This window comes from Muscardinus avellanarius, assembly GCF_963383645.1.
Source record: "Muscardinus avellanarius genome assembly, chromosome: 2".
NCBI lineage: Eukaryota > Metazoa > Chordata > Mammalia > Rodentia > Gliridae > Muscardinus > Muscardinus avellanarius.
Window position 1 is genome coordinate 126,238,156 of NC_137787.1, and position 27,752 is coordinate 126,265,907.

Sequence of the window (27,752 nt, forward strand, 5' to 3'; positions counted from 1 at the left end):
ATATATGGATGTCCAAGCATAGGTGTATGTTTTATAAATGATTTGCCCTATTTATTACCTAAAGTTCTTATATCAGGAGATTAGTTTATAGATTCAGTAATAAAAGAAAGCTCATTCATTTTTTTAAAAAACTAAAATATGGCCAAAGGAAATTTGAAAAGTCAAGGAATCTTCCTAAATAGTGTCACCTGTCTTCTTGCTACTCCCAATCCTGGGAAGCTACATTGAATTTTGCTGAAAGGGCCCCATAAAATCCACCCAGCATGGTCTTCCTATGACTCAGACTCTGGGTTTAATTTAAAAGACATAATGAAATGTTTGATAGCAATTACAGGAGACAGTGAATTCATTATCCACAATTACTCAGGTTCACTGTTACCATGAAGAATAGGAAAAAGAAGAATATCTCACAAAGCATAGCAAAGTGGGAAAGAAGCCTTTGGCAGATGAACCCGGGCTGTTCTCAGGACTTTGGATGAAATATTAATAAGGGCCGTTGTCCGGACATTCGCCCTGGGCAGGGTGCACTTCCTCCACCAGCAATTATGTAACAGAATGTGAGAAGTTTCCCATTAGTAAGTGGACATTCATTTTTGGCTGGTGATGAAAGACTGTTGTATAAGATGGCCAGTTTTATTTGGCTTTATTCAAGCTCAAGACCTTCTAAAGTGGTCTTTGGTCAAGTGGTCTTCTTTTAAAGTCCTCATTTCATGGCAAGGTTTTGTTTGTGGCAAATTAAAATTCCTTGCAGGGTGCTTGCTTTGAGCCCGCAGACTCATTCACACTGCGCAAAATGTACGTCCAGAGATGCACAGATACACATCGTAAACATGTTTGAGAATGATGTGGTAAATATTCCAACACGAGGTAAGTGATCCTATTTCCAAATGAAGAGATCTTAAATTACCACTTCCCTCAGCCATCTGACCTACATTTTGCCCCCAGGAAATGTTGACTCCTTCAACTGAATTGTTAAAACTTTCATTTTGGAGATGGAAAACAAGATACAGGACATAAAGTTGTTACAGCATAAAAATAATAGACCTTCCTGCTGGTAGCCAATTAGGTTTGGGTCCTTGAGTAAAGTTTCTAATTAACTGCCATTAACAATGGTTTGGGTCTTGTCCTGTTAATTTTACACACCCCACTGATGCGCAAAACTATGTTCCTCCCGAATGATGTATCCCTGATACATCCCTAATGATTCCTTCCTTTCCTTGCCAATTTGCTAACATAAACAATAGAGCAATGCAATTAGGCCACCCCTGGAGCCTCCGCCTGCCCCTGCTTTTGTAGGCCACCCCTCCTCCCCCAGGAGCAAAGAGTAAGCCCTGCCTGGACCTGGCGGCTCTCTCTAGACACCTCCACTGCGCCCCAGTAGGGGGCCAAAGGCAGAGTGTTTGGAAATGGGACATCTATCACCGAGAGTGGCGAGAGCTATTATTTTCTATTTAACTTCTAAAGTATGTAATTATTTTAGACTCCAGCTCTGACCTACTTTACAGTTTGGGAAGTAGTCCTTGAGGGTCCATGCATGTCTATCGGGGTTCTCTTAGAAAACCTTCCACTTTAAATAAGAAAGTAATACATGTTGCAACGCTCCCTCAGCTTTCCATGAGTTGAGTACCCAGTGCCACTTTTCACACCCAGAAGGGGGCTCATTGGCAAAAGAACAAATAAAGCAGGCAGTGTTAGAGTCAACTGGCAGAGAAGAATGGAGCCTTCCCTCAGCAAGGTGGTTCAGGTTTATACCAATGGTGGAAGGGTGGTTGAAGTTTTTTCTTTGCAGTGCTGGGGGTGGAACACGGGGCCTCAGGGAAGCATGGTGAGCACTCTGCGACTAAGCTCCACCCCCGCCCTACATTTTTATCTTCCCAGATAGTTTTAACATTATAATGGCTGGTTCAATTCTGTATCACAGTGTAGTACTTACATGTAAGCATTCTACATTCATGAGTTGAAATTTTCTGTTAATTTGGCATTACTCCCCAGAGTTAATGGTCAACTTGCTTTGTAATTTATAAGAAGCAGACGGAAAAGATCAGTATGGAACACTGGGAAATTACTTCCAGCTTTTTGAAAGGAGAAAATATAATTTCAAGTGATTTTCTCCTCTAACTCCTTCATCGCTATATTCAAGAAGACAGGGGAAGCCTGGCAGTTGCCATTTTCAGAAAAGGAAATGAAAGGTTAAATAACTGGCCAAGGTCACATGGAGTCAATGACCTGCCAAGAACAGAGACTATTTCCTTGATTCCCAGGTCTTCAGCCCTGAGACTCCTGATAGATATTCCGTAGGTACATATAGGGATCCAATAAGTAGGCACCAAACATGTTCAATCTTACATAACTAAAACAAATTCCCAAAACATACGCTACTTGTACTCACTGTTGGCACCTAATATTCGTGTGATGAGGAGATTGTTCACAGTTTAGGTTGAACACCAGTGCTGTGCAAAACTGGCTCAAGATGTGAGCAAGTAGCAGAAATTTCTCTCTGAAATTTTTTTCTGGTCATCACATATGGTAGATTAAAGAAAAAAAAAAGAAAATTTCAAAAAGAACTCAATGTTACCTTTTTTCCACTAGAGGGGACTTAGTAGGTTTTGTAAGTATACCTATTACATTGATCAGTAGTTTTAGAATGTGATTTGTGACCGCTGGATGGAGAGAGAGAGTTAAAGTGGCCTGTGCTCTAAAGTCTGCAGGAACCCAAGGCCGCAGGCCTTGAACTGCCCTACAGTAGAGACCCAGGCACAGTCAACAGTTTAGAAATAAGCCTGAGTTTACAAAAGGAAATAAGACAACCCAGAAACAAGGAAGTAGCTCTCGACACTTACGGGGGAGGTGACCTAGCAGAAGCCCCTTCTCTACACGTTACTTCCTAGGAAACTGAATGGGGATCGGGGGCCTGAATCAGTCAGTCTCCCTTCCCTTCCCTTCCCTTCCCTTCCCTTCCCTTCCCTTCCCTTCCCTTCCCTTCCCTTCCCTTCCCTTCCCTTCCCCTCCCCTCCTCCTCCTCCTCCTCCTCCTCCTCCTCCTCCTCCTCCTCCTCCTCTTCCTCCTCCTCCCTCTCCCTCCCTCTCTCTCTCTCTCTCTCTCTCTCTCTCTCTCTCTCTCTCTCTCTCTCTCTCTGTCCTGGGGATTGCACCCAAGGATGTTCTATCTCTTATCTATACCCCCAGCCCTTTTTAATTTTGAAACACTAAGTTGCTACACACTGGCCTCAAACCTGGGATCCTCTTGCCTCAGCCTCCTGAGTGCTAGGATTACAGGTATGTGCCACCTTGCCCGGCTTCCCCATCATCTCTTGGGATCCTCTTATCCCCAGAGAGGGGTTGCTTCCATCCAGTCCTATATGGCTACTCATTCTGTTAGAGAGCAACCTCCTTCTCCAGGGCAACCTTATCTAAATAATTCTTCCTGTGAAACCAGATCATTAAGGACCTAGAAGATCAAAAGTAGCTCATGGCCAGGAGGCTTAGTGGTCCTCCTTTGCCCTTGTTTCTTCAAAATACTAGGGCCAGATATAGTTCAGAAAAAAAAATTTTTTTTGGTGGTACTGGGGGTGGTACCCAGAGGCTTCTCTATCTCTGGGCTATACTCCCAGACCTATTTTATACTTAAAAAAAATTTTTTTTTTGGTGGTACTGGGGGTGGAACCCAGGGGTTTTTCTACCTCCGGGCTATACTCCCAGACCTGTTTTATACTTTATTTGGAAACGGGGTCTCACTAAGTTGCTGAGAGCCTCACTAAGTAGCTGAGGCTGGCTTCGAACCTATGTGATCCTCCTGTCTCAGCCTCCCAAGCGCTGGGATAACAAGCGTGCGCCACCACGCCCAGTGTAGCTCAGAAATTCAATGTAGGCTGTCTCAAATGCCCGCTCTGAAGGACAGAGCCACTTCTTCCAGTGATAGGAAATGGAGAAATGAACAGGCCATGTGGCCTGGGAGTTACTTCAGTCCCCTTTGTACACTTCGACTTGTCTTTTCTTTTACATTTGCTTCCATAATTCCTTAACTTTTTTCCTCTGCTGAAAAAGTCCCAACTTATATTCCCCCACTTTTATAGCCTTTCCCCTCAGACCTATGAGATTCCTGGGTCTGTTTTGTTTTGTTTTGTTACTGGGGATTGAACCCAGGGGCATTCTACTTCCAGGCTATACCTCTAGCCCTATTTTATTTTTTATTTGGAAACAGGGTCTCACTAAATTGCTGAGGCTGGCTTCAAACCCGTGGTCCCCCTGTCTCAGCCTCCCAAGTACTGGGATTATAGACATGCACCACCAGGCCCAGCTCAGATTTCTGTTTTTAAAAAGCAAAACAAAATTGCATTTTAGCTTCCACAGTTCTTGTTCAGTTCTCAAAAATATGTGACATAAGAAATTCCATAGTAGGTAGAAATTTCGGGTTCCTTAGGAGTTCTTAGAGAAACATTCCCCCTTCATGCTGGCGATAATTACAGCCTCATGTTTCCATGGCTCTGCGCACCTCTCCCACTCACATGATCTCACTCCATCCTCACAACCTGTCCATGAAGTGTGTTCAGTTATCTGTGTATGACAAGAAGCTGTAAACTTCAGGCTTGTGGAAGGTACTGGGTGCTCGACCCCCTCGCCCATGAATATTGGTGCTTACGTGTACTGGGCTTAGCAGTCTTTGTTTAGAAGTCTCTACCAGTTGTTAAGAAAAATCCAAAATTCCTCCTCATTCCATCTTGGTAATTTATTTTTATGCTGTTAAACATTCAAAAAATATCCTACTTCTCTTACCATCCAATTATATAGAAAAATTAAAGCAAAAAGATTCTGCTTTATTTCTTCCTAGCACAATAATGATATTAATTTAAAATAGCCACCCCCTCTTATTTCTACTGGCTTTTAAAAACTAATACATAACAGCCTGCATGAATTGAACATAATATTGGAATACCATTGAATGTTTCAATATATACATATTATATGCTTAAATCCAGATAACCTGTCGATATCCTCAATCATTTATCATTTCTTCATGGTGAGAACATTCGATATCCTTTCTTCTGGCTTTTTAAGATGTATACTACATAGTTACTATTTATAGTAACTCTGTCATGTAATACTCTACCGGGGCTTCTTACTAACGTTGGCGTATGTGTGTGTGGTATTGGGAACTGAACCCAGGATGTTCTATCACTGAGCCTTTTTTTTGAGACAAGGTCTTGCTAAGTTTTTCAGGTTGGCCTCAAACGTGCCATCCACCTGCCTTGCTGGGTTACAGGCATGCTACCACATCCAGCTCTTATAAATGCTTTCTAAGACTGACTTGTAGGTAAAACAAAAGTCACACTAACACTCAGTTAAAACAGCTCATTTGCATAAATATTTCACTACCTTTTTCTTAAAAGAAGGAATTTCTGGTTGAGTAGTTCTGGTAGTTTTAAATATATTTACACATTTATCAGACTCTAAGAAATGATAGATTTTACTTGTCTGATCCTCTTTTTATATTAACTTAGATACATAAAATAGCTGACCATATAAAATCAACTAATTTGAGGCCAAAGTATAGCCTCAAAACTAAACTACTAGTGCATGCCTATAGTGCAGGAGGATTGCAAGTTCAAGGCCTATCACAGCAACCATAGTGAGACCCTGTCTCAAAAAAAGGGCTGGGAATGTAGGTCAGTAGTGGAGCAACTGCCTAGCATGTGTGAGGCCCTGGATTCCATCCCTTGTATTATGGAAGGCCACAAAAAGTTACCGCTGTCACCATATATAGGTTTGCCCATTAACCAGAGGCTACAACTTAAACACTAATAATTAGTTTACATATTTAAGAGCACCATGTGTATATGAGTTGCCCATATATCACTGTTGTCACTCAGTTGAATAAAACATTTCTTATTCATATGTTACTAATGAAAATTCCTTTCTACAAATGAGTCTACTATAATCTAAGTGCATAAAAACACGTATACAAGATATATTTGAAAACATTTTAGTAATTAAAGAGGGCTTCATTTATCTATAAATTTGACCTTTTCTCTCTCTATCAGGATGAAAGAGAGTCACTGTATTAGTTTCCTAGAGAATAAAGGCCTTCTGTTTTTCAGAGTATTTCTAAATAAGTGTACTGATTTAACCAAGTAACAACCCTAGGCCACTGCAGACAGGCTACTTCGCCGGTATCCACAGACTTGAAGAATGAGAGTAGCCTATGGATGTTCATGTTTTTTGGCAAATAGTTTCAAGCAACAATATATTAAAGAAATGAACCAGCAGGGACACATTACATACTTCATTTCTGACCTGTCTCATGAGTAATAAAAAAAAATGAATGCCTTTAACATAATATTTGTATGGCCAACAAATATTTAAAGGTAGCTGTCTGAGTCCTGTCAGGATCCCAAAGGGCCTAAGAAGATGTATCATTGGGCTTTGATGAGTGTACCCCTCTAAAACAGGAGAAAGATCCCACATACCACAAAGAAATTGAAAAAAATGTTTTATTTCACTTCTCATTTTCTAACTCATATTTTATCAAAGCACCATTCGACCTCAAATTTGTGTACTATTTATCACTTGAAATTATTTCCTAATATAGTTACTACTGATATCTAGTTAAAGTAGAAATTTGAGGCTTGAAAATATCAGAACAAAATATTAAAATATCTGTCAAAATCTATGTTACTCCATAAAAATTGTACTCTCTGCTTTTATCCAAATCTAGCATCAATTTTTTGGTTATTTTAAATGTTATTTAAAATGTATTTATTTAATGTTATTTATTATAAATCTATTTTTGTGTGTGTGGTACTGGGGGTGGAACCCAAGGGCTTTTCTACCTCTGGGCTATACTCCCAGCCTATTTTATATTTTATTTGGAAACAGGGTCTCACTAAGTTGCTGAGAGCCTCACTAAGTAGCTGAGGCTGGCTTCAAATCTGTGAGACCCTCTGGCTTCAGCCTCCCAAGTGCTGGGATTACAAGCGTGCGCCACCACACCTGGCCCTATTATAAATGTATTTTTTTTTTTTTTTTTTTTTTGGTGGTGGTGGTACTGGGGTTCCTGGAAGCCCGTCTACCTCCGGGCTACACTCCCAGACCTATTTTATATTTTATTTGGAAACAGGGTCTCTTAAGCCAGCGAGGTTGGCTTCGAACCTGCATGATCCTCCTGTCTCCGCTTCCCAAGCGCTGGGATTACAAGTGTGCGGCACCACGCTCGGCTTATAAATGTATTTTAATATTAGCACAAACATCACGTCTTAAACACACAAAATCCATACCTATAAATTAGCAAAATAATACAAAGTCTCAGCAGGACTGTGTTTTGGGGTAAAGTATCCACCTCGGTAAAGAAGACATTTAAGATTTTGAAGTTCTGTATATTCCTATTCTTAGAACATGGTACTCAAACGAGAAATCAGACGTGTGGAAACAACTACTTCTTAGGAACGACTCCAAAGCTCACCAACAACCTTCCGCTACCACTACGCCCTAAACAAAGGAGAAAGGATCTAGAAAATCAAATAGCTTCTTCTGTTTGTGCTACAATTATGCCTTGTTTACTTTTATCAAGTTATTTAAAAAAAAAAATCCAGCAATCCTCCCAAACACTGTGCACACAGAGTTAAAAGCAATAAAGAAAAGATTTTTGGCATAATGCTAACTCTGGGGGCAGTTTCCACATCTTATTGTTGTACCCATTCCTGTTCTTCACATTAGCTCCTTGAACTGTCAGTGGTATCCTCCCTCTAGACTAAACAAAATCGGGAAAAAACAGGGCTCAGTCATCAACAGGATGCAGGGAAGGCTGCATATCCACAGAGGCAGGGATGTGCTCATTCAGCAGACACTCACTGAGCATCCACTGGGTACCAGACACTGCCCTCAAAGAGACTCAGCACTTAGAGCCTGGAATCCCAGTAGTTGGCAGGTGGAGACAGGAGCATGGCAAGTTTGAGGCCAGCCTCAGCAACGTAGCAAGACCCTGTCTCAAAAAATAAAAAAGACTAGGGATATAGCTTGTAGGTAGAGTGCTCTCCATATCAAAAAAAAAAAAAAGAAAGAAAGAAAAAAGTAAAAGAAAAAGAAAAAGGAAAAGGAAAGAAAAAAGAAAAGACAAAAAAGGAAAAGAAAAAAGAGAAAGAAAAGGCAAAAGATACAGAGCAGTTAGCTCAGAGATGCAAATGTGTGCATCGATTGACTTAATAATGTGAGCAAAGTTCTACTCATACTGTGGAGGAAGAAACGAAACAGTTGGGAGGGTTCACAGAGACATGACATAACAGCCGAGCCTTGGGGGTTGATAAAGAAGGACTCTTGAGGATGCAGGGTGGAAGTATCTAGCAGGCAGGTAGAAAAGAATGACTAGTTCCAAAGTGAGAAATGTAGTGATCGGTGATGTTAGAAGATGTTTTAATCATCATATCCAATGTGCAAAATAAAGAGTGGAGAGCTAATAGCTAATGTCTGGGGTCCTCAACTGGGAAATGAGAGTGCTGAGGTTCTGACCCGAGCCAAGAAACACCTCACATGTGGCCTTAGTTCTGTCCCTGAAGCTCTAAAACTACTCTAGAGACAAATGATGCGCTCATGAGGGGCAGATTCACCAAGGAAGAGGAGGCTGGGGTGCAGCTCAGCGGTAGAGCTTGTGCCTCGCATTAATAAGGCCCCGTGTTCCATCCTTCCTTTACTTTATTGCACGGCAGTGGATAACTTAAAGGAAGGAAGAGGAGTGGCTGCTGCCTACTTGTTTCCAAGGCAGGGAAAGTCTCTGCCCCCAGCATGCCGCACCTTCCATCTGTAAACTCCTGGCAGTGCCCATTAAATAATGTTAATTTGAGGTTGCAACATGTATTTGACAGTCAAGGAACTAACCGTCCCTACCTTGCTTTGGAAGGACTCTGGTTACAGGGGTGCCAGGACCAGGTGATTGTAGGTGGAGGGATTCCATAGGCGGTGCAGGTCAGGATTTGTCTGCTGCCCAGAGGGTAGAGAGTTGGGTCTGGGAATGACGATACGGCCTTTTCGTAAATCTGAGGTCTCACTGCAAAGGAGACAAAGAATAGGACGGGGTGAGGCGCTGTTCCAGTGACTTTCTGCTGGACCTCACTGTTTTTGATGTCAGGAAAACAAAAGCACATGCCCTCATATTTGTCAAGAAAATGCCCATTTTAAAAAAGACGATGTGTTCTTGAGAACATGAAATAATTTGATTCCACGGTACGTACAGTCCGATCACAATTTTAATTTTAATTAAAATTACATTTTAAAGGAATAAGGTTGCCTACAGCAGATAAGCAAATGTAAAGTAGTTATGATGGGAACGGAAGTGTTTTTTAAAAAATAATTATTTAAAAGTCTGCGCCAAGCACAGGCCTATAATTCCAGCTACTCAGGAGACTGAGTCAGAAAGATCTCAGGTTGGAGGCTAGCCTGGGCAACTTAGTGAGACCTTGTCTCTAAATAAAATATAAACAGAGGTATAGGGGTGTAGCTCAATGGTAGAATGCCCCTGGGTTCAATTCCAAAGTACCCCCCAAAATACTAAAAATGGTAGACTTGTCTAGCATGCCTGAGACGATGGGTTCAATCCCCAGTACTACAAAAAGTATACCAATATAATAAAATTGTATTTTTTGACATTGTTATACTGACTTTTGTACTGATAAATTGTCATCCGTTCTCCCTTACCAGAACCCCCCAAAATGTGTTACCTGTAGACTTACCATTTACAATTAGAGTGGCGGTGAGGTTTTTAAACACGTTCCACTGCTTTGTGGCCAGCAAGATTGTATAATCCCCCGCATCCTCTGCAGTTACATCTTTGATAATTAAGGAGTAGCCGTGCATCAAGTAGCGAGCAGATAACTGTGTCGCAGGTGACCCATCTTTTAGCCTGAGGTCAAAGACATGATTGGTGAGTCACCACTCACCTTGGCACTGCCACTTTGACAACACAGCCACTTCAGCGGGGGAGCCCACGTGGCTCTTCTTCTAGCCTTGGACTGTGAAAAAATTCAGCGTGGCACTAACTTTGCAGTGAAGTCAGGTGTGGCTTGTAGGCTGGGTATTGCTTCATGTGTTACAGGCAAGAAAGAAACCAAATGAGAGAAGAAAAAGCAGGTGGTGGCTGAATGTGCCCACATTAAGGGCACTGGTGGCCTTCTTGACTTAAGTGTTAATCCAGAGATTACAGGCTGTGATCCTATCTGAGATGTTTTGTAGAGTTTTCCATGAGACTCCCGAGCAGTACATGAGCCATTGTAAGTTAGATCAAGTAGATCACTTCTCCAGATAAAAATAAAAATAGACATCCCTATTGTGGGCTCACGTGGAGTTCTTATTAGTTATATAAATGGGCACACCAGTTGTCCCTTTCATGATGAAAATATAGCAAAATCAAGATATTTTCCCATGAGGAAGAAGTGCTGTGGCACAAAACAAAGTATAAGCTTAAAGGAACATAAAGCAACATTTTAAACATAGACTTACTGCCTCAATATCACCCAATTACATGTAGAAATGTGTGTCGAGAACACTGGGTGCCTGGCTCTGTCACACATGGTGCTGGCCAGGATAAGGCACATGTCCTTGACTTTTTCATTTTAATTCTAAAATTCTCTATCTCCACAGGTCCTTATGTCTGTTACTTTATTGTGTTATATAAAAAGGTATAATATTAGAAATGGTTATCAGCTCATAATCGGACTCTATATAACAGTTCTGCAGACAAATCCCCATTCCTAGTAGGTCTCGGTGCAAAACAGTTAAAATGACTATATTTTGTGATTTCAAACACTGTTTTAGTATGATTTTAAACTAACAGGACAGCATTTTTGAGTGTGGATTGAATGTTTTAGTCATTGCTACTTAGTCAATGAATAAATCAACACTAACAGGGGAGGGTACAGGTGGGCCCTGCAAAAGCAAATGTACTCCAGTCACTAACTTACTATGAAATGTAATAATTAATTATTAACCTTTTTAGATATGAAAAAAGAAATTTTTCATTGCAATGGTAGGGCCCAAAGATTTTTTTTTAATACTCTATTAAGTATTTAGGAAAACTGAAAACAAACATCCTACTCCAAGGATACCGAAGGCCAAGTAAGCTCTGCTGTGGAGGTTCCAAAATGGTGCCACTTGTACATTGTACGGATTGTTTTGCTAACAGCTTTGTACCATACACTTTGTTTGAAATGTAATGGCTTCAGCCAAAGATATTGCATTTAAAAGTAATTTAACAAAATGACTCCAGATTCCAAGCAGATTACATTGTTTTACCCCAGGTGTTGTGCTAGATTTTTTGTAAAACTGTTTAAGGAGTTTCTGAATATGCAGCCTTCAAGCCAAAGAAAACTTAATTTGTTCAAATAAGTCTGTTCAGCCACTCCTGCAAATGAGTAAGTCTTGTCTCTACTAATGTTTAGTTTTTAGACAGGACTGACAGTTTCAATGCAGCTGTATATAAAAGAATTATTTTCAGCATCCCCGTTACAAGGGACACTTCTTGGGGTTAATAGAGCACATTCCATATGCAAGAGGCTTCATAGGCATTGCCCAATACACCCATTCAGACAACACTGACATCACAGGAAGGTTTCAAGATGTGGAAACTGTCAGCGAGGGACTCTCAAAGCTGAAATGAGTGTGGTTTCCCCTTCCCAGCCAGAACCCTCACCTCTACCACCCAGAAAGCAACCAGCTCTCAACTCGCTATTGCTGCCCAGATAAGTTCTTTTGATTTTTTTCCTCAAGAATTTAAGTTATTTGGACTCTTACAACTTTGTCCTTACAATACATATCTTAAACCAACAGAAAAACAACTGTGGTCCTACCATAGGACTTCCGGCGGGGGGAAGGCCTTCACCTTCATGGACAGCCTGTAGGACCGCTTGCCCGCAATGGTTTCATGCACCTGCTGCTTCCGATGCTTCACGGTGATGAAAGCTTTTTCTTTGAAAGGAGAAGTGATACACACATTAGAAAAGGACATAGTCATGTCAGGGAAACCTCACAGCCTTCTTGAGGCCGAGGACGCAGTGGACCAGTGACCAAGCCGAATCAGGGCAGAGCCTATCGGGAGCCCAGATGTCCATCGATCCGTGGATAAGACATTTGAAAAGCAGCTTAATTGGTGAAATAATTTCAAGTCAAATGGTAGCAAGTCCTACGGACATAAAACCATGGTGGGGTGATAGGAAATAACTGAAATACCTCTATCACGACAACAAGGAGCAGCAAGGAATTTCTAAAAATTTACAAAAAGCCAGGAGAAGACTGCTCTGGACACCTACAACAACCGATTTGATAGCAAAGGAGAATGCCAAGAGGAAATCACAGGCTTTGACAGAGCTGCTCGTAGTTTTTGCTCTTCACGCTGTTTCCTCCCCCCCTTTTTTAATGGTACTGAGGACTGAACCCAGGGAAGTTTTTGTTTTGTTTGTTATTACTTCAGAGCTACACAGCCAGCCCTATTTTTTAACATCTATTGTGAAACAGGGTGTCACTGAGTTGCTGAGCTCCTTGCTAAGTCGCTGAGGCCGGTCTCAAACCTGCAATCTTCCTGTCTTAGTCTCTTGTTTTAGCTTCGCAGCTACTAGGATTACAGGTGTGCAGCACCAAGCCCAACTACCTCCAGCCCTTCTATTTTGAAACAGGGTCTCGCTAAATCACTGAGGCTGGCCTTGAGCCTGCTAGCCTTCAGTCTCAGCTTCTACGCTGGCATTAAAGGCAGGTGCCACCCCACTCGGCTCTGCTTTCCCTTTTAAGAAGGAATGGAAGTAAGGCTTGCAAGCATTTTTTGTTACAGAACTTGCATATTAGAATTAATCAACAAATTTAAGATTGCATGATAATAAGAGCAGGGATAAAAGCCAGGAGTGGTGGCGGAAGCTTGTAATCCTAGAATTTGGGAGGCTGAGTCAGGAGAATGGAGGTTCATGGCCAACTACTTAGTGAGGCCTGGCCCTTGGCAACTCCGTGAGACCCTATTTCAAAAAAAATGGGTCTAGGGATATAGCTCGGAGGTAGAATGCTCCTGGGTTCCATCCCCAGTACCACACAAAAAAATAAATAAGTAAATAAATAAACAAAATAAAAATTAAAGCAAGGATAAAATAGCATTAATTTCAGGCCAGGCATGGTGGCATACACCTGTAATCTCAGGATTTAAAGACTTCAACAAGAGGATCGCTCACAGGTTTGAGGCCAATCTCAGCACCTAACAAGACCATTTCAAAATTAAAAATAAATAAATAAATAAATAAATAAATAAAAAGGCCGGGTGTGGTGGTGCATGCTTGTAATCTCTGCACTTGGGAGGCGAAGACAGGAGGATCGTGCAGGTTCGAAGCCAGCCTTGCTGGCTAAGAGACCCTGTTTCCAAATTTTAAAAATATAAAAATAAGTCTGGAGGTGTAGCCTGGAAGTAGAAGGGTTCCATCCCCAGTACCACCAAAAATAAATAAATAAATAAATAAATAAATAAATAAGATTTAAAAAATTTTAAAAATAGGGCTGGGGTTATATTTCAGATGTAGAATGCCTCTGAGTTCAATCCTCACTAACACATACACACACATACTAGTATTAATTTAAAAAAATTTATCACACCATATTTTCATTATTCTACTTTATGTGAGTACCTGTAAATTTTTCCTAGATAATAAAAGCAAAACTGATCACCATTTCCTGTCTTGTTTGTATGGAAAACTAAATGAAGAATTTAATAAATATTTTGTGATCTGTATTATTAACCATAATAAACTTCTGAAGAAAAGACTCTGCCTAATTCAAAATTATTAAATTTAAAAAGCACTTATTGTGATTTGCTTTTTTGGCAGTGGGGAGGAGGAGACCATGACAAAGCTGTTTTTATTTACGATAGTGTAACACTCCGCCAAAAGAACATTCACTTGTTTATAGAATCCAAAGTCTGAGAAGATTACAAAGTGAACCAATGCTGAATTATTGCTTACCAAATACTTGCACTGATGTGTTAGCAGATTTAGATGCTGGTCCACTCTTCACATGACAAATATAAAGTCCTCTGTCTCTGTTGTGCACATTGTGAATGGTAAGAATACTGTAGAACACGTTGGCGTGGGAATTGCTTTGGTCAATTCGCTGCCTTATGGAAGCTCTCTTAGTTGTCTAGAGAAAAATATATAACAAGTGTGGAAGTAGGAATTGTTCAAACTTAAAGTGACAGCATTTTAGCATTTAGCAGATCATAACTTGGACAGCTTCTGCTTTTGTTCTGCTAAGAAGTGTATCAAACCCAGCTAGGGCCAGAAGTCTGGAAAGCACATGTCTTTTTTTTCTTAAGTGGAGGGTTTTTAAAATTGTTTTTAATTGGTGCACTGTAGTCCTGCATCTTAATGGGGTAGAGGCATACATGCACACATCACTCATTTAGCCCTTCCCCAGTTCGCTCCCCACTCCCTCTCCCTTCCCTCCTTCTCAGGGTTGGCTTAGTGGTGGACTTTGGTCTTTCTAGATGTACCTCATAGTGCAGCACACTGGCTCTGCATTAGCACTCAGTCTCTTCAGATGGCCTTTTATGTACATCGTCTCACTTTTTCAGATCAGAGCACTGCCCTTTTATCTAAGAAGAAACTGACGTGACAGAAACTGACTCAAGTAGACCAGGAGCTCAGGTCTTTTGAGTAGAAATAGAGACTTTTTCCTTTGGCACACACACCTCTCTCAGCAAAAGCCTATCCTCTGGCCATGAGTGTCACACACAAATCTGGGAAATCATTATCTTTAGTACCTGACATAATGACAGTGTTTTTCTTAATAATTCACCATGTGAGTTTCCTCATCTACTAAGGTGGGATGCTTCATGTCTCTGGACTTCTCTATTTGAGCAGTGCCTGCCAATCTCTGCTAAACCTCAGTAAACGGACCCAGGATATGCAGACCCATGGAGGAGTCTGGCCCATGGGAGGAGCTTGTTGCCCTGTGTTCATGTCGGGAAGACCACAGGGAGCCCTGGAAGCTCAAAGGAGTCTGCCTTGGCCACAGTGACCTGCTCACTGTTTGAGAAGAGATCACCTTGCCTCCTAGAACTGTTCATTTCCTCCTCAAAGCCTTTGTCCTGTGGGATTGGAGGGTAGGTCATGGAAAAAGATTTTGGAAGCAGTCCAGCATGATCTTGGGATCTTGTATTTAGCTCTTCTCTTGGATGTATTTTTTCTTTTTCTTTTCTTTTCTTTTTTTTTTTTTTTTTTTTTTGCAGTCCTGGGGATGGAACCCAGGGGCATTGTACCTCTGAGCTACACACCCAGCCCTATTTGTTAGTCCTTTTAGTTTTTAAACAGGTCTCAATGAGTTGCAAAGGGCCTCATTAAGTAGCTGAGGTTGTCCGTGAACTGTGATCTTCCAGTCTCTGCCTCCCGAATGCTGGGATTACAAGTGTGTGCCACCACACCCGGCTACTCTTGGTTGTATCCAATGAACCTATTTACTTCCCTGTTGGCATAGACACAGGTATGGACCATTTCCTTTATTCTCAGTAGTAGTCAACACCATCAAAAGTCAGAGACTCAGTCCCTTAACCCCATAGACTAAGGAATCTTTCCACAACAGTATTTGCACAGGCATTACTTCTTTTGAGAACTAGTTTTTGCCAAGGTTTAAATAACATTGGCACGGCTTCTGCCTTGCAAAACAACTCATGCGTCTTAGGATGGCTTTGTCCAAGACTTCATCCACCAGCCACATGTGGCTATTTAAATGAAAAGTCAAGTCTTCAGTGGCTATTTAAATGGAAATCAACCAAACCAGGTGCCATTGTACATGCCTGGAATCCTAGTACTGGGGGGGCTGAGACAGGAGGATCACAGATTCCAGGCCAGCCTCAGCAATTTAGAGAGACCCTGTTTCAAAATAAAAAACAAAAAGGGCTCGGGATGTAGAATGCCCCTGGGTTCAATCCCAGCACCTAAATAAATAAATAAATAAATAAATAAATAAAAATTAACCTAAATGAAAAGTTGCTTCCTCAGTGGAGCTAACCACATTTCAAGTGTTCTTTAGCTGGATGTGGCTAGTGGTTACTTAATTGGACAAGCACAGGTATGAAATATTTCCACCGCAGAAAGTTCTATTAAATAGTGCCATTTTAGAAGATTCTTGGGACATACTATCAGTACTCAATATCACCAGTAATACTAACAGGATAAAAATTTTCCTCTCTTGGAAATATTGAGGATATTTGATTTTTATCAAACTCCAGAAAACACAACTATAACTCATCAAATTTTTATTTAAATGAAACAATATAATTTTTCTAGAAAATAGCTTATGATTGATTGATCCCTCTTTCCCTCCCAGGTACTTATTACATGTTTTTGTTGCTGTGTTATTCTACTTTCATGGCAAGAAATGTTGACAGGAACCATCGCTTGGGGCTCCTGTATTAATCTTTCATATATAATTTAATCATAAATTACCTTTGTGATTGGGCAATCTGAGTAACATGACAAATGCCTGCACTGGGGACAAGCCACATAAATCATCCTGACACACAAAAAGTGGAGGCTGGAGCACCCTCAGGGTTTTCTGAACAGTTCATCATATTTCCCCCCATATTTAGCTAATTGTCATGTGCAAAGATGTGCCACCTGAGCCCGACTCAGTCTTCCTTCTCGTTTTTCTAAGGGACACGCTTGCTCCTTTGATGCTTATGGAACTTCGGATGGCTGGCCTGGAGTATCTTCTGCAGACTTCTGCAGCGTGGAGCCTGACTGTCTGCCAGTACGTTACATTAAAGCAGACGAAGCAGCCTCCCCCACCACATTGTCGTCCTCACAAAAGACAGCCCCTGCCTGGTATCTAGTGATAAATTTTCCTCTCATCTCTAAATCCCAGCGAGTCATTTCCAAGGATGAAATAATCCTCCTTTTCCCACTTGGAATCATGCAATAGAAACAGCAGCCTATAGTCATCAAAACAAAACCATCAGAGGCTGGGATCTGACCCGCCACACTCCTGAAATGCCAGGCAAGGAGAGCGCCCCCTCCCAACCTGAAGCTTCTCTACTGACCAACGCTGCCATGGGAGCCAGAATTGGCTCATTTTTTCCATCTCAAAAACCTGTTGGGGGTTTTGCTTGCTGAAAAGAAATAGAAAAATGGGTGACTTACCTTACCAGGGTAACTCCAGGCTATCTGAACTCTGGTGTTCAGGGCCGTGGTGGCCGTGCAGTTGAGGGTGAGTGTGTGGCCGCGGAGTAATTTCACTGGGCTGGGCGTGCTTATTTGGACGTCGGTGATTGTGTTGGCTGTAAGCACAAGAGATAAAAGTTTTTAAAACCCACGCTTTTACTGGGCAGAGAAGACAGTGCACATCGGCTCACGCTTGCAACACACTTACTTTGCCGATGTGTGAGATAGTTTGTCACGTACGAGTGGCCGTTGACAGTTGTTTCGCAGGTCAGAAGCCCTATTTCTCTGTATGTGGCATTTGCTATTGTAAAGCCTTTCCTGCTGTCCCAAGTTATTCTTTTTCCATCAGGGATCAAAATATCAAATGGAAACTGAAAGGAAGAGAGGTGATTTAACAAAGTCACATAAGCACTGTGGCAATACAGTCCCACTGGAAAACCATGGATCCCCACCTAAAATGAAAACAGTACAGGTAAAAACTCCAAGTTGTTTAGTTCTCTGCATATGGCAAGACACATTTTTGTATTATACACCATAGTAATTATGGGCGTTTATTATCAGGCTTGGCAACTAGTGTAGCCTCCCAGGATAGATCTTGTCAGACTTTTAATGGAAGACTGTATCATAACTCTTTGGCTTCTGGGAATCTTCATAGTAACCTGGCCTGGTCTGCAACAAAAAAATCAATTAGCATTTTTTCAGTGGAGCTTCTAGGTTATTTTCATGTATATTTATCATCTGTAACAAGTGTGTGTGTGTGTGTGTGTGTGTGTGTGTGTGTGTGTGTATGTGTGTGTGTGTGTGACTAGAGATTGAACCCAGTGGCATTCTACTTCTGAGCCACACACAGGGTCTTAACTAGGTTCCTGAGAGTCTCATCAAATTTCTGAGACTGGTCTTGAACTCTGATTCTCCTGTCTCAGTCTCCCAAGTGCTCTCAAACACCGAGGAGTGTTCAGAAGCATGGAAAGAAATCTCACTGAAAGAAAAGATCCCATGATTTGGTTCTCTCCTTCTGCTTGCTTCTTATATCTAGGGCTTCATTATTTCTTTTTTTCCAGTTCTGGGATGGAACCTGGGAATTCACATTATACTAATGCTCTACCGCTGAGCCACACCTACAGCTCCCTGGGCTTGATTTTGAAAAATTACAATAGAAATACTCCATCTTGGAATTAGGGTTGGGGTCATTGCTCCATAGGCTGGCCCAGCCATTTTGCCCGATACCTGGTTGCCAGCCCCAGGTCAGAAGTCTAGTCTCTGGCCACCATGACTATTTATTAAATATCAGCAGTAAAAAAAAAAAAAAAATCAGATTACCTTCCCCCAACAGATTATAAAGGAAATACCAACCATCCGAAGATGTTTGAAACCTTTTCTATCTCTTTTCAAAAAGTGTGCCTGCAGCCGGGCGTGGTGGCTCACCCTTGTAATCCCAGTATTCGGGAGGCTGAGATCTGAGGATCATGGTTCGCAGACAGCCTCAGATACTTAGTGAGGCCCTCTGCAACTCAGTGAGACCCGGTTTCAAAATAAAAAGAATAAAAAAATAGGGCAGGGGGTGTGGCTTTGGAGGTCGAATGCCCCTGGGTTCCATCCCCAGACCCGCAAAAAAAGAAAGAAAAAATGTGTGCCTGCCTCCCTCGCCTTAGCCACTTTTCAGGTATTTCTGTTGCCTGTTCAAGCTGTGGATCTGGATTTCTGACCCAGTGGCAGAAAGTTCTAGTGCAAAAGTCACTAGTGCCTTTCTCCCAGTGAGTTTGTCTGTATTGATAATGTGTTACCCGTGTTGCTTGGGTTTAAGTTAATTACATCCTGTTTATGAAGTACTGAAATCAATTGAAGGATTCTTTTCATGTTTAGAAAAATCAAGAGTCTGTTAGCTTGAGAATGCTCTACGTTCAGTGGGGGAACGGACCTTCTAACTTGGCACAAACAATTCCGGGAAAAACTCAGAAAAGACGTAAGTCGGGGATTGAAATCTGTGATACTTTAAAAGTAAGTGAAAATAAGTCTGTGCTGAATCTGAGAGGAAGGTTTGCTGACAAATTTCCTCAGCACAACTTAAAATCACATTAACGTTTCCTCTGAGGTGTTTCTTACTCTATCCGTTCCACCACTGGTCCTGTTCCATTGACAAAGTAACTTGGCCTTTTGCTGACAAGAGCAAAGTCAGCGACTGACCATGGGGCTCCTCTGCCTGTACTGAGTGTCGTAAGAGGCAGAGAAGTGGGCAGGGAGACCGCAGCCCCCAGAGAAAGTTCTGGGTAGGGAGACCAGCCTCCACCTCCCAGGGGCTCCGCCAGAGGGGCTGTGGGAGAACAGAGGCAGGACAGCACCTCAACAAGGGACAGTAAGAGACATGGAAAAGAAAGATGTGGATTCATGGCAGCATATATATGTATATGATAGAATATTTTTCAATATCAAATACATACCAAATACCTATTTCTCCCTCTCTCTCAAAAATGCTGTGTTATAGATCTTTAGGTAGTAAAACAATAGATAACTTGCCCCTGTTTCCCTTGAACCCAGGAGCATTCTACCTCTGAGCACCTCCAAGCTCTTTACTTTTTTTATTTCAAACCAGGGTCTCATTAAGTTGTTGAGGCTGGCCTCAAACCTGTGATCTTCCTGTCTCCGCCTCCCAAGTACTGGGATTGCTGACATGTACCGCTTTTGTCTGGTTTATTTGCCACATTTTTAGATCTGTAAATTCTGGGATGTTCCTTGTAACAGAAAACCTACTGCCACTAGGACTCCCAGGAGAGAGCTTTCTTGTCTCCATGTTTTTTCCATGTTAATTATGTAGCAATTATTACCTTGGACCAAGAGGAATAATGCAGTTGAGAACATACTTGGTAATGAGTCAAATAGCGCCTGTTGAACTGTTAAATTCTACTAGTGAAGCCTGAATTGGGCCTGTCTTGTGCCAGTCACAGGCAGTCCAAGGGCTTTCCATATATTGCCACATCTGGCCCTCCTAACAACCCTGGTTAGGACAACTGCTATAATCACCCCATTTCTCAAAGGGGGGAAACGGGTGGACAGAGGTTGGCTTTCTTGCTGGTCTGCTGGTAGGTAGTGGCATGTGGTGGGAGTCCCCACTGTGTGGCACCAGCTCCCTCCACTAAGAGCCTCTCTGGCCTTCTTTCCTCTTGCACACCAACCCTTTAGGGAAGTGGGGAGGGGCGATGCATGGGGGGGTCTGCTCTGATGCCCAGCATGGCCAGCAGCCTGGGAACCTGAGTGTTTCCTTGACCGATCCAGGAGTTCAACTCCTCTAGTGTTTCCAGCTCTGACACCCGATGATTTGACATTTCCTTGCAAGGGGATACAGAGAGAGCAGCAGCCCAAACCTGTCCCTGATAGACTGTATGGAGGGCCTAAGTCAAATCAAGAACATAAGAGAACAAGTGCAACCTCACGCCTTCAGGACTCGGGGTCAATGTGTGACCTAGCGAAGCAGAGCTTACACTTTTCAACCACCAAACACTGAGTACCTGTTGTGTGCACACGGTGCTCAGTGCTACCTTGGGGGTTGATCTTAGGGCTATGTGCTCTCAAAATTTACTACAGTTTTCTATTTGGAGAGTTTTTATCCAATTCTTAGTCCCAGCTTACTCCATTTTTTTTTTTCCATTTTGAAATGGGGTCTCCCTAAGTTGCTGAGGCTGGCCTCAAACTTGTGATCCTCCTGTCTCAGCCTCCCGAGTACTGGGATCACGGGCATGTGCTCCCACACCCGGCTTTCCAAACTCTGGTTATGAATTAGCTGAAAGGTCACATTTTCAGTTTGCCTGTGTCTACTCTCAATCTCTTTCCTTTTCCACACAGACAACTTCCAAACCAGTGTGAAGAGGACTCAAGTCTACTGGGTAGACTTCTTTCCCCTCCTTTTTTCTAAAAGGCTAAGTGTGGGTGCTAAGCAGGAGATAAGCCTTTTGTCATCAGGAACTCCTCAACTGGAACCAAGGTGGTGGCTCTGTGTGCAGGAAGCAGGGCTGCCAAGGGCTGGAAGTTCAGGCACCCTCCTGACATTCCCATCTTCAGTAATAATCTGGGTGAACCACTTTGCCAAGTTACGAATTTATGTACATGCTCACACTACAGACCTTTGGACTTGGGACAACAGACTAAAATAATTCATGATTTTAGTTTTTCCATTATTCATGTAGATTTATGCTTAGGACATAATCATCTTATCCTATATAAATATATGCATAGGTGTAACTTACAGGACTTATACTTCGCAGTCAAAAGAATTAGTGAGAAGCCCTGAAAAGCCCACATGTCTGTAAGGAAATTATTCCAGAGAGACAAAATGATTAAAATGTCATCATTTTCACTTGCAATGAAAGCTCCCTGAGCCCGATTTACCTTTTTTAGAGTAACGGTGATACTGGGCGATGTAACTCGGCAGGGAATGACGAGCGCCCTTCCTTCCGTCATATACACAATGTCGGGTATCTCACTGTGCATCTCTACGAAAGGTCTCCCTGTGTCTGAGTGAGAAAGGCAATTAAAAAGTACGTAAGTGATTGAACTACCGATGCTCTGATGCTGGAGCTGGAGCAGTAGTCTGGGCACCAACACCAGAGTGACCCCTTCTTCCCCTTAAAGTAATTCGTAAATCCACCTTCTTTATCTCAAAATTTGGTCTTCTGTGTTTATAACCAGAAAACAGAAAGCTTCTCTAGTAAAGTCCAGTTTCTTATTCAGTTCTTGGCCTTCGAATGGATTGCCCTGACACCCTAGTATGTGAGGGGACAACCATGGGAAAATCCTGCTGAAATGCCAGGACCTCGTCCTTGGGAGAGTGCCCTGCCCCCAGCCTTGGTGACAAGTAAGGTCCCAGGTGCACTGCGGAAGGAGGGAGTCAGAAGTGGCGCCAAAGTGTAGCAAGTGAGAAGGAGCATTATCATTTGAATGGCTTTCAGGTTTTCTAGACCTTTCCTGGTAGGCTAATAATGAATAAGAAAGTCTGAGCTGCTAGGGGAAGGGCAGGAGGGCGGGGCTGAGAACAGCATTCACATCACATGCATATCAGGCCCCTTCCTGTAGTTTGGGTTGCTTATCTACCAAGAGCTAAGTACAGGCAAGTGCCTGCAAAGAGGTCTGGAAGAGGTGTCTTCGAGAATTATCACCCAAATCGTCCTTTTAAAACATAGCATCTGGCCCTTCTTAGAGGCAAGGGGGCATCACCTCCCACCCCTGGCTTCCCTGGAATTCCCCCAGGGAACCAGAATGGGTTTCAGATCCCTTTAGAAGCAGTCTCACTGTCCCCCTGGTCCCCTGACATCCTCAGGCAGCCAGCCCTTCCAGAGTCACAGCGCTCTCATCTCCCCCACTTAGCTCGCCCAGAAGAAATCCCAGAAGAAATCTCTCCACCTAGACCTGAAAGAACCTACCCAGGCCGCTGCGGGCCCTCCCTCAGACCTGCAGGTTCGGAAGCTCACTTGATGCTGAGCAGAGCAGGACTTGGGAAGAAACAAAGGCGTTGCAGGACAGCTGCCGGCAGTAGGTAAGTCGCTATGGGTTGCCCGTAACGACAACAGATATGTCTGAAGTCCTGACCCTCACCGGCAAACTCTGAATGTGGCCAGATTTGAAAAGTGGGTTGTTGGAAGGGTAATTATGTAAGCCCAGGAGAGTGGGCCCCTAACCTAATCGGACTGGCATTTTCATAGGAAGATGACCATAGAAGGACAAAGGCAAAGGTTGCGGTGACGTCTGTGGGCCAAGGAATACCAAGGATTACAGAGATGGCCGCAGAAGGTAGTAGGAGACAAGGACGGACTTCCTGCATGTTTGGATTTCCCAGCAGGTTTCTGATGGAATGGGAATGGGGCTCAGAAAACTTGGCCTCAGGCTCGTGGTAGCAGAGAAAAACCATTGGAAACACGTACACTAAGATGTGAGCCAGGATTGTCTTTTGGTGGTAGTTTCACGACTTGTTTCTTATTTATCTTCTTCTGTATTTTTGAGTATTTTTAGAACAATTGTGTGACATTCTATATTTTAATTATTAAACTAAAATTATACAGTATCATCTGTTTTAACTTGAGGAGAACTATATATCTTGCATTTGATTTACTTTGGGTCTTGTATAATAGAATGAGACATTAGCTGTCACAATTAATAAAGTTATGTGATTATTTTGAATTCTCAATGGGCACAGAACATATGCAGAAAGCAAAAGTTAATTACATAGAAACGAGGGCTCCTATCAGCATTAAATTCCTCCTCTAAATGAAGTTGCTGAGCTACACATTCAGTCCAGGACTATTGGGATTTGATCTTTCTTTCCTTCCTCCTGTGAGTCTATATTTTTGTCTCCTTTGTGAGTCCCAAGGTAAACACAAACACCAGGAAATGGCTTAATTCATTTAACTAAACTGTAAATCCTTCATATTTAATTTATTGTCTCCTTAAGCAACCGTTTTCAACAAAGGATACGGCATGAAAAAGTTTCTGCAGGAAATAGCATCAATGTAGTTTTTTCTAGGTTAATGAAATGTCAATTACAAATAAGAGGCTAATTCAATATACCTTTGAGCTAGGCACAGGCCTGTAATTCCAGCAACTCAAGAGGCTGAGGCAGGAGGATTTCAAGTCTGAGGCCAGCTTGAGCAACTTTAAGAGACCCTCACAATAAAAAATAAAAAGGGCTGGGGTGCAGCGTGGTGGCAGAGCACCTCTGGGTTCAATTCCCAATACTGGAAGAAGAAAAAAAGCCTTTGAGCTTTTTCTTTGTCTCTTTGGATCCTTGATCCCTGAAACACTTAAATTGACTACAGCTATTCGTGTCTAAAAGCTAATTCCGGTACCAGTACTGGGTCTACTGAAATTCTCTTCAAAATGTCAGAATTTCTCTGATTTGTGCCTGTACAAATACAATTCAAGGCACATCATTTGTACGACAGTCAATAGTGGCATTATAAATCTACTACATTTGCAAATGAGCTTGTGACTGTTGTTACTCACAGGCAGACACACACACACACACACACACACACACACACACACACACACACACACCAGTACTCTCCTTGGGCATATTAATAGTATACTTCCTCTGTAATTTGCTTGAAGGAAGGGCTAAGAATGAACTTGCCTGACATAATACAAACATATTTTGTTTTGTAGGACCATAGATACAGGAGAGGTCACGGTTCCATTAATATCACCAGTAAAACCACTTACTACTCCCGTAGGGCACATTTGTCTTTGTCACAAAATTAAAAAGGACTTCGAAACCCAGCCAGCTCCGCAGAGTGGTTTCCTGAGACCAAATTGGCTGGTTGTTGAAAGAGTGTGGAGGAGCTGCCGAAGGCTGCGGGTGTGTTGGTCGCTCAGACACACTGTCACCAGGGACACCGGCCAGCACACCACTAGGTAAAGGTCGCCCGCCCTCACCCTCACCTCTCTGAACTTAGAGCTCAAAGCAGTGACAGGAAACTGGCAGGGAATCCGAGGCTGCTCACCCCATGGGGGTCCCCGGACTGTCACTTATCCGTCGGGACAAGAAGTGGGCTTAGACACATGGAAAGATCAAACAGGGACCCTTGCTCAAAATGGAATCATGTCTATTTTTAAAATGTGTTTTTTCCTTTTGAACCTGTACTCAGAGGAGGACATTAAGTCCAGTGTGCCAGGCTCATCCTGCTCTGTCTCAGACTGGCATCACCTGGGAGTGCTGTTGGAGTCAAAGCCAGTGGGTGAAACCCAACATTGAGGGAGCTTTTTTTTTTTTTAACTTGAAAAGGGGTTCCAGAACGGGGAGTGGTGACACACACCTGTAATCCCAGTACTTGGGAGGCAGAGATAGGAAGATCACAGGTTCAAAGCTAGCCTTAGTCCCAGCTTCAGCAGTTTAGTAAGACCCTTGACAATTTAGTGGAAAAAGAGCTCAAGAAGAAATATTTTATGATTTTTACAAACTTTCTCTGATTTTCTTTCTTTTTAATTTTTCTTACCTCAAAAGTCCTAGTCATGAGGACCCCTAGTTGCCTTAAAGGAGGATGTGGTTTTCATTTACTGAGGATGAAGTAGAGAGGAAAGCTCATTAGCCAATCCCATGAAGACAGCTCCAGCTAGACTGGCATGTTTTCACGCCACACATATCTCCGTGTTGTGGCTTTTACCTCCTGCTCAAGGGCAGGTTATTGGTTGGTGAACTGTTACATTTAAAATATGAGAAAAAAGGAAAAGATGCAAATTCTTCCCTGACTCATCCTGTCCACCAGAGCTTTTAATAATTCAAAACAGAGCTTTGGAGCAATCATGAAAAAGTGGGAATAGCTATACTATCATCAGACAAAATACACTTTAAATAAGAAATGATAAAAAGAAACGTAAAATGATAAAGAAGGACATTTATTAAAAAGATCAGTCTTTTAGGAAGATATAACTATTTAAAACATTTAACAACAAGGCCTCAAAACATAGGAGGCAAAAACGGACAAAACTGAAAGGAGAAAAAGACAGCTTAACAGTCATAGATGGAGATTTTCAGTATACCAATTTCAGTAATAGATAGAACTGGACTGAAGATCAAAAAAGGAACAGAACACTTGAAAGACACTATAAAACCAACCTAACAGATACCTACAGAATACTCCACCCATCAGAATAGGAGACATTTTTTCCCCACGTGTACATGGAACATTCTCATGGATAGAGAATGTGGAGGCCAGAAAACTCACCTCAATAAATTTAAAAGGAAAGAAATACAATATCTGGCTACAATGAACTTAAATTAGGAATAACAGGAAGAAATTAGAGACGCTCACCAAGATGTGGAAATTAAACTACATGCTTCTTAATAATCAGTGGGTCAAAGAAGTCAGAAGGGAAATTACTTTGAAATAAATGAAAACAAAAACACGACATATTAAAACTTTTTAGATGGAGCCAAAATAGTGTTTAGAGGAAAATTCACACACATATATATACATATCTAAGTTATATATGTATTTAGATGCCAATTTATATATTTAGAAGCCAATAACCTAACTCTCTCCCTTAAAGATATTGAGCAGAAGAGCAAACTAAATCTAAAGCAAGGAAAAAGGAGGAAGTAATATGTGGAAACGAATGAAAGAGAATAGAAAAAACAGCAGAGAAAAACCAGCAAACCTAGCCGGGCGTGGTGGCGCACGCTTGTAATCCCTGCTCATGGGAGGCTGAGACAGGAGGATTGCACAGGTTCGAAGCCAGCCTCAGCTACTTAGTGAGGCTCTCAGCAACTTAGTGAGACCCTGTTTCCAAATAAAGTATAAAATAGGTCTGGGAGTATAGCCCGGAGGTAGAAAGCCTCTGGGTTCCACCCCAGTACCACAAAAAAAAAAAAAAAAAGAAAAAAAAGAAAAAACAACCAGCAAACCAAAGCTGAGTATTTGAAAAGATGAGCCCAAAGGACAAATCTCTAGCCAGACAAGCTAAGAGTGACACAGTGAGCACTGTTACTGGCGTTACTGAAGTAAACATCTCAATAAAGTAACAGGGTTTTATCTCAAGTGAGATAACAGATGAGTTGGACACATTTCTAGAGGCATACAAATGACTGGCACTAATTCAACAAGAAATAGACAACTCAGATAAGACCTATAGTAAAAGATTGAATTAGTAATTAAAATAAAGCATTTTTTGGTGCCCACAAGGGAAAGCCAATGCCTAGGTGGCAAGGGAATTCTACCAAACCTGAAGACAATTCCTCATAAAATTTTCCAAAGCATAGAACAAGGAGAAGTTCTGAACTCATTCTGTGAGGCCAGTATTCAGATACTAAAATCAAAGATATCACAAGAAAATTATAAACCACTCTCTCTCTTTTTTTTTTTTTTGAGGCACTGGGGATGGAACCCACCATACCCGGCTCCAACTATCTCTTATGTATATGCACAAAAAGCAAATTAAATCCAGGAACATATAAAGAGCATTATACACACAATGACCAAGTACAATTAATATACCACATCAATAGAATCGAACCCCAAACCCATATTATTATCACAATAGACATACAACTTAATGATTTTTTTTTAATTGAGCAAATTAGGAATAGAAAGAAACTTTCTCTCACTTTCTCCCTTTTTTTAGTAACAGAGATTGAACCCTGGGGCATTTTACCTCTGAGCTAGACCCCAGTCCATTTTATTTTCTTTTTTTGAAACAGGGTCTTCCTAAGTTGCTGAGGCTGGCCTTGAATCTTTGATTATCCTGTCTCAGCCGCCCAAGTCCTGGGACTACAGGAATGTATTCCTATCATTGGCTTAAAATAGAACTTACTCTACCAGGCATGGTGGTGCACGCTTGTAATATCAGCATTTGGGAGGCTGAGACAGGAGGATCTCAGTTTGAGGACAGCCTCAGCTACTACTTAGTGAGGCCCTTTGCAACTCAGTGAGACCCTGTTTTCAAATAAAGAATAAAAAATAGGGCTGAGGGTATAGCTTGGAGGTAGAATGCCCCTGGGTTCCATCCCCAGTACTAAAAAAAAAAAAAAAAAAAATAGAACTTACTCTATATGGTTAATGGTATCTCCCCAAATCCCCATAACTGATATCATACTTAATGGTGAATT

General features: G+C 41.9%; 1 protein-coding gene across 1 annotated transcript in view; it reads right to left on the reverse strand.

The window, feature by feature from the left end:
• FLT1 (fms related receptor tyrosine kinase 1) overlaps window positions 1-27,752 on the reverse strand; it is a gene marked incomplete at its 3' end in the record, with an annotated part of 206,155 nt that overhangs the window by 124,247 nt on the left and 54,156 nt on the right. The window contains exons 4-10 of the mRNA XM_080690255.1: window positions 21,545-21,669; window positions 17,373-17,535; window positions 17,144-17,280; window positions 13,970-14,144; window positions 11,828-11,945; window positions 9,716-9,885; window positions 8,874-9,033 (exon numbers count right to left, since the gene is read on the reverse strand). Of these exons, the coding sequence (XP_080546381.1) occupies window positions 8,874-9,033; window positions 9,716-9,885; window positions 11,828-11,945; window positions 13,970-14,144; window positions 17,144-17,280; window positions 17,373-17,535; window positions 21,545-21,669 (1,048 nt within the window). The remainder of the gene's footprint in view (window positions 1-8,873; window positions 9,034-9,715; window positions 9,886-11,827; window positions 11,946-13,969; window positions 14,145-17,143; window positions 17,281-17,372; window positions 17,536-21,544; window positions 21,670-27,752) is intronic.